Below are 12,589 nucleotides of genomic sequence, written 5' to 3' on the forward strand. Positions count from 1 at the left end.
TAAAGGGAATACAGACACTGAAAATTTCAAAAGAGCCAACTTCCCTAAACTACGGTCCTTACTAGAAGGCATAAATTGGGATAAATTCTTAGGAACAAAGAACGTGGAGGAGAGATGGGTTTGCTTTAAGAGCATATTAAAAAAGGGCATTAGCCAATGCATCCCATTGGGTAATAAATTTAAAAGAGCGAACAAAAGTCCCGGATGGCTTAACTCCAATGTAAAAATGCATATAAAAGCAAAGAAGGCCTTCAAAAAATACAAGGTTGAGGGATCATCATCAACATTCAGACTTTCTAAAGAATGCAACAGGAACATGAAAGACACATAGCAGAGAGCAAAAAAATCCCAAGAAATTCTTTACGAATATAAACCGTAAAAAAGGGGAGGACAGACCATATTGGCCCCATAAAGAATGAGGAAGGACATCTGGTTACAAAGGATGGGGAGATGGCGAAGGTATCTAATTTATTCTTCTCAGTCTTCACAAGGGAATCGGGGGCTTCAGTAACCGAAACTGCAGGGTTTATCCTCATGACACATCACAGGAAGCACCTCCATGGTTAACAGAGGACAGAATTAATATTAGACTTGGGAAACTTAACACTAATAAATCACCGGGACCAGATGGCTTGCACCCAAGGGTACTTAGGAACAATGGTCTGGCAATTACTTGACCAAGCTCCCTAATTTTTGCTGATAGCCTAGTGACAGGAATGGTACCAGCTGATTGGAGAAAAGCCAATGTAGCACCAAAATTTATAAAAGGGCCCAAAATACATCTCTGTTAATTACAGACCAGTTAACCTAACATCAATAGTATGCAAACTCTTGGAGGGGATAAGGGACTATATACACAAGATTTTAGTAATGAGAACGGTATCATTAGCAGTAATCAGCATGGATTCATGAAGAATCGTTCTTGCCAAACCAATCTACTAACCTATGAGGAGGTGAGTTGCCAGCTAGATAAAGGAAGACCCGTAAACGTGGTGTATCTGGATTTTGCAAAAGCATCTGACACAGTTCCCCATAAACGTTTATTGTTCAAAATAAGGTCCGTTGGCATGGACCATAGGGCGAGTACATGGATTGAAAACTGGCTACAGGGACGAGTGCAGAGGGTGGTGATAAATGGGGAGTACTCGGAATGGTCAGGGGTGGGTAGTGGGGTCCCCCAGGGTTCTGTGCTGGGACCAATCCTATTTAATTTGTTCATAAACCACCTGAAGGATGGGGTAAACAGTTCAATCTCTGTATTTGCGGACGATACTAAGCTAAACAGGACAATAACTTCTTCGCAGGATGTGGAAACCTTGCAAAAAGATCTGAACAAATTAATGGGGTGGGCAACTACATGGCATACGAGGTTCAATGTAGAAAAATGTAAAATATTGCATTTGGGTGGCAAAAATATGAATGCAATCTATACACTGGGGGGTGAACCTTTTGGGGAATCTAGGATGGAAAAGGACTTTGGGGTCCTAGTAGATGATAGGCTCAGTAATGGCATGCAATGCCAAGCTGCTGCAAACAAAGCAAACAGAATATTGGCATGCATTAAAAAGGGGATCAACTCCAGAGATAAAACAATAATTCTCCAGCTCCACAAGACTCTGGTCCGGCCGCTCCCAGAGTATGCTGTCCAGTTCTGGGCACCAGTCCTCAGGAAGGATGTACTGGAAATGGAGTACAAAGAAGGGCAACAAAGCTAATAAAGGGTCTGGAGGATATTAGTTATGAGGAAAGGTTGCGAGCACTGAACTTATTCTCGCTTGAGAGGGGATGATTTCAATATACAAATACCATACTGGTGACCCCACAATAGGGATAAAACTTTCACAAAAGGGAGTTTAACAAGACTCGTGGCCACTCATTAAAATTAGAAGAAAAGTTTAACCTTAAACTACGTAGCGGGTTCTTTACTGTAAGAGCGACAAGGATGTGGAATTCATGTGGTGGTCTCAGCGGGAGGCATTGATAGTTTCAAGAAACTATTAGATAACCACCTGAACGACCGCAACAGGCTTCCAGGGATGTGGCCAAACCGCCAATTTTATCCACTGCTTCTGGACTTGTCCCATAGTACAGGATTTCTGGGTGAACATAGGCTCATTCATCTCTTCAGCACTGGGTCTCAAATATAGTCAACAGAAAAATTCTTCTGGGCATCTTTGGCAACCTTGCCATTTCCTCCCAGGCCAAGAGACTGCTTTGTATTGTATCTATTTTTAATGCGTGGAAGTCCCTTCTGCCGACATGAATAGGATCAGAGACTCCAAATCTTTGGTTAAAACTGGTTGATGAGGCCCTGCCTCTATACAAGCATACCTTTGATATTCGAAAGAGCAATAAAACATTCCACAAAATATGGGGCAGGTGGCTAGCTAGTCCTCTGACCCTCTCCACTATACCGCCATAAAGGAAGATTTCACCGAATTTTACTACCACCCTGAACTCTGCCAAGTTTCTCTTTGGAACTAGGAGTACCTACCTCCCATGATTGATACCCATGTCAGACACATTTTGCAATGCCTATATGCTGCAATCTCATTTCTGTTATAAGCTGTAATAGGAGCATTGTGTACCTGTTATGTCTGAGTATATGTGGAAAAAAAAAAAAATGCAATAACTTTTTTTTTTTTTTTTTTTAAAGACAATTCATAAAAAGGAGGCTGCCATTACTGATCAAGAAAATGCAAACCCGGCTTTTAAACAACCTTCCTAGAATGAAGTATGTAGATAAGGGCTTCCGATTATTCTGGATCTGCATGTTTGGTCCAGATCATTGAATAAATTCAAAGTACTTAAAGCGTTATTAAACCTAGGATTCGGCATCCACTATATCTGGTCTCCCACAATACATAAAAAGGCAATTATTTTCGTAACTATAAACTACTAAATACTTTCTCATCAGTCTAGTGACTTCTATGCATGTCTGGTTAAAGCTTGTAGGAGTTTTTATTCACCTCTGACTGTCCTATGAGGCTGCAGGACCCCTGGCCCTCTGTCTGGACATTGCTGATCACATGTACCCTCCTGAAATCCAAGCTCTTTTGGCCCTACTTTGCCACTTAGTCAAAAGGAGTGCCCGTAGCTCTGCATTTCTACGACCTGTATTCAGCGGACAGCAGGCTAAAGCCCCCTAACCACTGGCATAACTCAGCTGGTCCAGACGCTAGATAGATCCCAACTATTGTCCTAGATGACACAAGGAGCAGCAACTGGCTCAGACCATCAGCGTACCACTTAAGTGCCTGAGCCAGCCACTCCCACAGCCCAGGGTTTGTGACCTCTGGGGGTTTGAGGCAGAGCAAGTCACCAACTTTCTACTCACTGGATGCTAAGAACCAATCAAGTCTTTGATCATTCAGTTCTTGGTGTGGAGGAGGCAGGGGACACATGTAGCATCCACCTTGGTGATTATGCAAGTCACCCCCCCAATCCCAAACTTCTCTTTGAAGTCAAAAGACAGCATAACTACCATTTTTTCTCTCTTTTAAATACACATGGGAAGTCAAAGAGGCCCCTAATATTTTAATTCCAATATTCCAAATTAAAAAAAATAATAATATACACCACACCCCCCCACACGTTTGTGGAAACCACTTGACATGTTAAAAGTCTTGCCCCATGTAGGATGTTAATGTTGCATCTACTGTATCAGATGCACAAATTTTATGTCTCTACCCTTTTACATCACTAAACGTCCAACACAATTGAAGCCATGACAGACATAGAATTATAACAATTTTTATAAAGAACAGTCTTAAAAATGTAATACTGTTTTATTTGCCTCAAAAACATTTCAGCATTCTAAACAAAATGAAAACAAAACAAACAAAAAAAAAAAAAAACAATGCAATGCAATTTATAAGCACAGAATGTTTTTCAACTCAGTATTCCTGTACTCAAGCCTTCACTTTAGGGTGAAGATGTGCCTACAGTCTTCGCTTTAAACAAAAAAACTACTGCACTTCTCTAAATAATAAAAAAAATATATAATAAACCCATACATTTCTCATGCCAGCTGAACTCCTTTCAACAACTAACAGCAGAAATCTATTTCACTATATACAGAAAGACAATTTTTAAGCTAAATAGACGCCCGATGTAGTGTAAGTCTTGATGTGCATGCTTTGGGCCAAAATGACAAACCCAAAAAGGATTTTTTTTTTTTTTTTAAGCCAGGGATGTTCTTAAACCCTGAGGTACTATCAGCTCCAAAAATATGCACCATAAGAATTTGTCTAGTTTACAGATTACAGATATGTACAGTTTATAACCCAGGATTTTCTAAATAACCATTTAGTAACACCTTAAATTAAAAAGGGAAAAAAAATGCTTGAAACATTTTTAAATGCTTTGATACACCAACAGCAAAGTGCACAGAGTGAGGAGAACACTAGAGCGCCCGTTTTTAAAAACGTTTTGAAATATGTACAGCTTTGATACAGTTTCAGATTGCTCGTTTTACACACACAGCTATGTAATGTAAACCAGTTACAACTCCAAGAGCATCATTTTTTGAAACTATGATATCAGAACCCAAATTTTTGCAATTAAACCTAATAAACGGCAGTTGACCATCATATTAGATGGCAGCCGAAGGTGGTTCCCCCTACTCTATGAGATTCACAAATTGTACAACTTCATTCATCATCTTCTTCATCGTCATCTTCCTCCTCCTCTTCATCATCATCTTCATCGTCGTCGTCATCCTCTATTTTTTTCCTGGGCAACTTAGGAGCACACTTAGCACCGTCAACTTTTCCTTTGGATTTGTAGTCGGCGACATCCTTTAGGAAAAAAATAAAAAATAAAATATTGCAAAAAAGGTTAGTTACTGCATGGATCAGCCTCATTTAACAAGCCATCCCTGAGAAGCAATAAGGTCTAAACCACAAGAGTCAAGAAAATCACCGCTGGCACCTGGCTGTTTGCCAAGAGTCAAGCTGTATGGTAAAATCATGCATTAACCTTGGGGGGGGGGTATAGACATTAGCTAACCCACTGCTATGACATTGTGAAAGGGAACAGTTGAGGGAGAGTAAATATATACCTCTACCTCTCACTTCAAAGTAGTAAAAGTATTACCTTTTCATATTTCTCTTTCAGCTTGCCAGCCTTGATGTTGTAGGGTTGCTTCTCACCATCACTCAGGTTGTTCCACATCTCACCTAGTTTTTTTGCAACATCACCGATGGAAATGCCAGGATTTGTGGATTTTATTTTGGGACGGAATTCTGAGCAGAACAGGAAGAAACCAGATCTATGGGAGAAGCGAAAGTTATTGTTACTTCCAGACCCACAACACATTTTGTTATATCTGCACAAAGCTTACTTTAAGGCCTTTTAAAAAGGAGAGGGAGCTTGGTTTTAACAATACAAAATATAAAACTTACGGTGGCCTCTTCGGGGCATTTGGATCCTTCTTCTTCTTGCCTCCCTTAACAGGTCCGAAATCTTTCATTTCTCGGTCATATCTAACTTTGTCTGCCTTCGCCATATCGTCAAACTTAGACTTCTCTTTTGCGGACATAGTCTGGCAAAGAAAAGCCATTTTTTTTAGCAACTAAAAAACATATCCATTAAAAAAAAAAAAAAAAAAAACTGTTCTTGTCGCAGCATAATATACATACCTTCCATCTTTCAGAGCACTTCTTTGAAAACTCTGCAAAGTTCACAGGGATTTCAGGATTCTTCTTTTTGTGTTCCTCACGACACGTCTGCACAAAGTAAGCATAAGCAGACATCTTGCCCTTGGGCTTCTTCGGGTCACCTTTAGCCATTTTGAATCTGTCATTAAAATATAAAAGCAATGCTTTAGATATGGGAGCCAATACACTCAAAGATTTAGAATACGGTGCTTTCAATCATCTGCACGTAGGAAAGGATATAGATATATACACGTGTATGTGTGTGTGTGCATACATACACCATTTTCTCATTTAAACGAAATAAAGCATTCAACTTCTAGATCGTAAGGTCTAACGAGCAGGGCCCTCTGATCCCTCCTGTATTGATTTGTATTGCAAGTGTACCGTCTACCCTCATATTGTAAAGCGCTGCGCAAACTGTTGGCGGTATATAAATCCTGAATAATAATAATAATTCACATTGCTGGCCCCACATCTGAAAGTGTTAGTTGCTCTATGGCTATGGTGAGGTTTCAGCTTGGAGACACCCTGAGCAACAACTAACCCAAAGCAGGCATGTAGATCAGGATGACAAGTCCTTATCTGCATACTTGTCCCAGGTATAGAGAGATTTATAGACATAAAAAAAAAAAAAAAAAAAAAAAATTTGACTCATAGGAAAAGGGTTAGTAGCAGCGATGTGTGTGAATGACAGGTTCACTTGGCAAATATGACAATCAGGCATTTTGCTCACTGCAAATGAAATGCAGTACAAGCCGATGATCTGAAGGGGGCGCTTCAATAAAATATATTGGCCAATGACAGCAAGTTGCGTCTGTCATCAATAGCTCCGCCCACCAAACTGACCAAAATAGGTAAGGACCAACGAAAACTAGTCTGCTCTAAAAAGAAAGAAAGAAAGAAAAAAAAAAAAAAAAAATGAAAAAAAAAATTAGCAAAAAAAGGAGGAAAAAAATTGGGGGTGGGGGGGGGGGGCAGTCTTTGTTTACTCAAGAAAAAGGAAAGATAAAAAAAAAAGGGGAAGAAGGCTTAAAATATAAAAGTATACAACATAAAGCTGTAAAACATAAAGCTGTAATATAAGTGGGGTTAGATAAGGTCACCCCAACAAGAAATAAATGAGTGCCCCCTCCCTGGATATAATGAATTAGTGGTAATAATAATGATGATGGGGGTGTAGTGTGTGTAGCGCTGCCGTAGTCCGTGGCGGGCACAGCCCCAGTCTCTCTGCATTAGAGGCTCTGCACTGGGAGGGAGAAGCGGAGACAGGTCACCAATAATTCATCTTCCATTTTGTGGAAAGCTTGTTGATGAAAGAAAGTGGCCCTGAAATGGTGCGTGTAGTGAGGGGGTGAGGGGTGCGGGGTGGTGTGGGGGGTGAGGTGCGGGGTGATGTGCCCGCTCGGTGTCACACACAGGCGGCCGCTCTTCCATTGCTCTCTATCTGGATCTCTCTCTCCGCTTTGCTCTCCATTCACTAAAATGGCTTCTTCTCCTCTCCCCTCAGTACACAGCCTGCAATGCACACAGCGCGCACTTCTCGCCGGCACTGCTCCGCTCTCCCAGCACCGATCTGGACCGGTCCGGTGTCTCCAGAAAGAGCAGGCGATTGTCTCTCATAATCGGTTCTCCCCGTGGAGCGGGTCCCCCGGGAAGGGCGGCAGTGGCCGGTTTTCGGAGCGCCCCCCCCTCCTCCTCCTCCCTCCCTCGTCGTTGAGGCTTAGCGCAATCCCATGTATAACAAAGAGCTGCGATCAGCCATGACAGGCGGAGGGGGGGGGGCGGCGGGGAAAAGTACCGGAGAGACACACCGGACCGCCAACAACACCCCAACTGGCGGGAGACGGGAGGGGACAGGGCGGGGTGCATGGTGGTGGGGGGGGTCGGGGGTTCCGGGGTACGGGGGGCACGAGAACCGGGACTTGTTTTACACACCGGGGACTCTCCATCTCTCACACACCGACACGGAGGGGGGGGCACCGGGGAGATAATAAGCGGGTTCACCCCCCTACCCCCCCCCCCCATCACCACAACCCCCCTCCCCCACCTCTTCCTCCCAAGACAACAAGGAGAAGATGACAGGACAGCCATGATACTGCAGACACACCGAGCCCTCCGGGGGCCACACTCCGCTCAGGGGCCACACTCCGCTCACCTCATCTATTCCACACACATAACCCACCACACACGGGGGCTCCCGCCCGTCCGCACCCCTCACACACAAATTCTACCACACAACCCCCACCCACCCGCCCCCCGCCACCTCACACCCCGACCACCACCACAGAACGGCGCTACAAGCGAGCCCGGGGCTCCCGGACTTCTCCCCCCGTTCCCCTCACACACACGGACCGTGCTGGACCTACCTGTATTGTTCGCCTGGTGTGAATCCTGCGCACGCCGCTCACAACTAAAAGCTTGACTCGCAACCTCGCGCTAGCTTACTACGAGAACGAGCTGATTGGCTAGAGCGCACTCCCCGTTTAAAACAACCTCCCAGCCCGGCCATTGGGCCGGCGCCTCATCAATATTCACCACGCCCACCAGCCCCATTGGACGCCGCTCCGGCGACGTCACTCATTCAAAAAGAACACCCGCCTGGGGATATGGAACGAAGGTGCAAAACACGGGCAGTGTTTTCCTATTGTAATGTGTGTGGAGCGACGTCACGCTGTGTACACTGTGTGCAGAGCCCCGCGCTCAGCGCCCATTGGAGAACAAGACCCAACTCTATTATAGACTGCAATCATCAGCCTCAGAATGGGCCTTCTATGTGTTACCGCTTCTAGTATGAGAAGAGAACGTGTACACCTCACAATTCATCACTACAAGGTTTACTATTATAGATCTCCTCTACAATAAAGTCTCATTCACACCAACAGTCATATATTGCTGCACATGGAACAAAAAATCCCCACCAAAAAAGAATAAGAAATGCACGTTTTGGTCAATACTACGCATGGATGAAGCTTTAAAAGCGTATGCGCACAAACCCATTCTATTGGCTAGAAGATTTGTTTATTCTAGGTACCAGAATGCATTCTTATACATATATGCCCACATGGATATGGTGGCAAGTCACCCTCACCCCCCGAGCGCAGGTACCTCATAGTCACCCTCACCCTCGAGCACAGGCACATCATAGTCACCCTCACCCTCCCCCCTCGAGCGCAGGCACATCACAGTCACCCCCCCCCCCGAGCAAAGGCGCGTCATAGTCACCCTCCCCCCCGAGCGAAGGCGCATCATAGTCACCCTCCCCCCCGAGCGAAGGCGCATCATAGTCACCCTCACCCCCCGAGCAAAGGCACGTCATAGTCACCCTCACCCCCGAGCAAAGGCACGTCATAGTCACCCTCACCCCCCCGGAGCAAAGGCACGTCATAGTCACACACACGCCGCCCCCCCCCCCCCCCCCGAGCAAAGGCATGTCATAGTCACCCTCACCCCCCCCCCCCCGAGCGAAGGCATGTCATAGTCACCCTCACCCCCCCCCCCGAGCGAAGGCATGTCATAGTCACCCTCACCCCCCCCCCCCCGAGCGAAGGCATGTCATAGTCACCCTCACCCCCTCCCCCCCCCCGAGCGAAGGCATTCATAGTCACCCCTCCCCCCCGAGCGAAGGCGCATCATAGTCACCCCCCCGAGCAAAGCACGTCATAGTCACCTCACCCGAGCAAAGGCACGTCATAGTCACCCTCACCCCTGAGCAAAGCCACGTCATAGTCACCCTCACCCCCGAGCAAAGGCACGTCATAGTCACCCTCACCCCCGAGCAAAGGGCACGTCATAGTCACCCTCACCCCCCCCCCCCCCGAGCGAAGGCATGTCATAGTCACCCTCACCCCCCCCGAGCGAAGGCGCGTCATAGTCACCCTCACCCTCACCCCCCCGAGCGAAGGCGCGTCATAGTCACCCTCACCCCCCCGAGCGAAGGCGCGTCATAGTCACCCTCACCCCCGAGCGAAGGCGCGTCATAGTCACCCTCACCCGAGCGAAGGCGCGTCATAGTCACCCCCCCGAGCAAAGGCACGTCATAGTCACCCTCACCCCCGAGCAAAGGCACGTCATAGTCACCCTCACCCCCGAGCAAAGGCACGTCATAGTCACCCTCACCCCCGAGCAAAGGCACGTCATAGTCACCCTCACCCCCGAGCAAAGGCACGTCATAGTCACCCCTCACCCCCCCCCGAGCGAAGGCATGTCATAGTCACCCTCACCCCCCGAGCGAAGGCGCGTCATAGTCACCCTCACCCCCCGAGCGAAGGCGCGTCATAGTCACCCTCACCCCCCCGAGCGAAGGCGCGTCATAGTCACCCTCACCCCCGAGCGAAGGCTGCGTCATAGTCACCCTCACCCCGAAGCGAAGGCGCGTCATAGTCACCCTCACCCCCGAGCGAAGGCGCGTCATAGTCACCCTCCCTCCCGAGCGAAGGCACGTCATAGTCACCCTCACCCCCGAGCGAAGGCACGTCATAGTTACCCTCACCCCAGAGCGCAGGCACGTCATAGTCACCCTCCCTCCCAAGCGAAGGCACGTCAGTCACCCTCACCCCGAGCGCAGGCATGTCATAGTCACCCCCCCCCCCCACCCGCAAGCATGTCACCCCCCAGCGCAGGCACGTTACAGACACACACACACACACACACCCCCCCCCCCCGCGCAGACACGTCATAGGTCACCCCCCCCCAGCACAGGCATGTCAGTCATCCCCCGAGCGCAGGCACTTGAAAAAGTACATGAGCTTGAAGTAGACATGTGCAAGTTGTAACACTACAAATCAAAATGCAAAACAAAAATGTTCCTTATTCAGACGTATACAAAAAAAAACAAAATCACAATAGTAACACATTTCAACAAATCCGAAACAAAAATTTACTCGGATCCATTTCGTTTTTACATTGCATTAACAATTTTCATTATAATAAAAATGTGCTACATATGAAATGGAAAAATACTTCAATAAATACAGTAAAAAAAAAAAAAAAAAAAAGTATAAAAGTGAAACAAGGAGGATTACTTCCTATTGTGTTTGGGTTGGATGGAGGTGGATCCATCAGAATCTCCAAATCATAACATAATTAATCCAAAATAAAATTTTGTTCTAGTCGTGGTTAGGATTCGGAGATTCTGATAAATCCACCCACATCCAATCCAAAACAGAGTGCATAAGTAATCTCCCAAAATAAATGAACACGTTAAAAACGAATATAGCCAATCTTCCAAAAAAGCTGAAATAAGAATCAATGCATTACAACCAATATACAAAACAAATTCCAAAACCAAATAAAATCATTCTAAAATTAAATAACTTGGTGAACTAACATGAAACAAAAAACTTTTTTTTCTGTCGCGCACATCTCTAGCTTCAAGCATTTTTTTGATCCAATAGACTTCAACTGGAGCGTCCAAAAATAATAAGAATAAATAACTAACACACACACGCAGCAAATGGAGCTTAACCATTGGCAAAAACAAACAAACCCCCCCCACACACACACACACACACACACACAAAAACGCTACAAAAACCAGTAAGATGACAATTGACAGCAGCTGAGGTGTGAAATGTATGAATGAGGGTAGATGGGCTGCTGCAATCACATTCAGCTAAACATTGCATATGGCCAGGAACACCATCCCTGGACACACAATCAGCACCCAGGGCTGGTCAGCGTTCCTAATTGCATGTGAGCAGTTACATGTGAACAGCAGCAATGTTGTACAGTAAGGCTTGGTTCACAGTAGTTCAACTCAAAGTCATGCAATTTTCAAATGCAACTTATTACACTCTATGGCACTCAAGAAAGTTGCATTCCAAGTAGTGGAGGAACCTTTTTAAAGACGTTGCAACTTTAGATGCATACATTGGGACTGGTGCCATTGAGATGTTCACATGAGCAATAGCCAATGACGTCACCCGTACATGCGCAGTGAGTACATCCTGCATTCTAGAGCATACAGTATGGAGTGGAATGCAGGAGCTGGGACCGCAGCTGTGATTCCCACGTACATGCATGGGAGTGACGCCATTGCGGCCCTGGCCATTGAAACGTCTGTAGACTGGGAACCCGGAAGACAGACCAGGTGAAGATCAATGCAATGGGGGAGCTGTGATAGCACTCCGCTGGAGGGCTCAGTTTGCAGGCAAGTCTGTCATAATGCGCTAGTATGCAGTGCATACTAGCACTTTATGTATTAAACTTGCATGGAGCCACACACTTTTTTGTTGTGGTGGTATACTACCGCTTTAAGTTCCTAGGGCAAGCATAGGAAGGTATAGCAGAAATTAAACACTTATGAAAAGGTATTTATCCAACATTTTAAATACCATATATTCAGATCAGTCCCTGCCCTCAAGGAGCTTACAATCCAAGGTCCGTACATCAGATGCACACATACTAGAATCAATTTAGGCCGGGTTCACACCTATGCAAATTGGGTGCAGCTTACACCACATCCAATTTGCAGGACATTTTGAAATCTCTTCATTGGTTCACATACGTGCGTTGCATTTGTGTTCCGCATTGCCCCAAAAAATGTGTACGGGTTCATAATTTGGTGATTTTTTTATTTTTTTTGCTAAATAAAATGAACCTCAGTGGTAATTAAATACCACAAAAAAAAAAAATGACATTGTGTTTGGGTACAGCATTGCATGACCGCACAATTGTCAAAGTGCAACAGCACTGAAAGCTGACAATTTGCCTGGGCAGAAAGGGGGTAAAAGTCTCCAGTAGGAAATTGGTGGACATCCACACACTACACATATGAATCTTTAGGTGACATAAATCGAGCTCTACTAGTGATTAGCAAACAGTGGGACTGGCTTCCGGTCATCTGACAACCAATCACAGTGGTCACATGATCAAGCAGACATTCCCTCCCCCTGGGCATAACAGCCCAGTTAAAAAGGGATGGCGTGGTG

General features: G+C 45.7%; 1 protein-coding gene across 1 annotated transcript; it reads right to left on the reverse strand.

The window, feature by feature from the left end:
* Positions 1-3,769: 3,769 nt before the first annotated feature.
* HMGB3 (high mobility group box 3) lies at positions 3,770-8,189 on the reverse strand. Its single transcript, XM_077485638.1, has 5 exons — positions 8,027-8,189; positions 5,643-5,799; positions 5,406-5,545; positions 5,098-5,272; positions 3,770-4,799 (listed from the first exon to the last, which is right to left on the reverse strand). The coding sequence occupies exons 2-5, from the start codon at positions 5,790-5,792 to the stop codon at positions 4,653-4,655; spliced, it is 612 nt and encodes a 203-aa protein (XP_077341764.1). The 5' UTR covers positions 5,793-5,799; positions 8,027-8,189; the 3' UTR covers positions 3,770-4,652.
* Positions 8,190-12,589: the final 4,400 nt, after the last annotated feature.

Source organism: Lithobates pipiens, unplaced genomic scaffold (genome assembly GCF_037356315.1).
Source record: "Lithobates pipiens isolate NorthernLeopardFrog02 unplaced genomic scaffold, aLitPip1_a1.2 Scaffold_1, whole genome shotgun sequence".
Taxonomy (NCBI): Eukaryota; Metazoa; Chordata; class Amphibia; order Anura; family Ranidae; genus Lithobates; species Lithobates pipiens.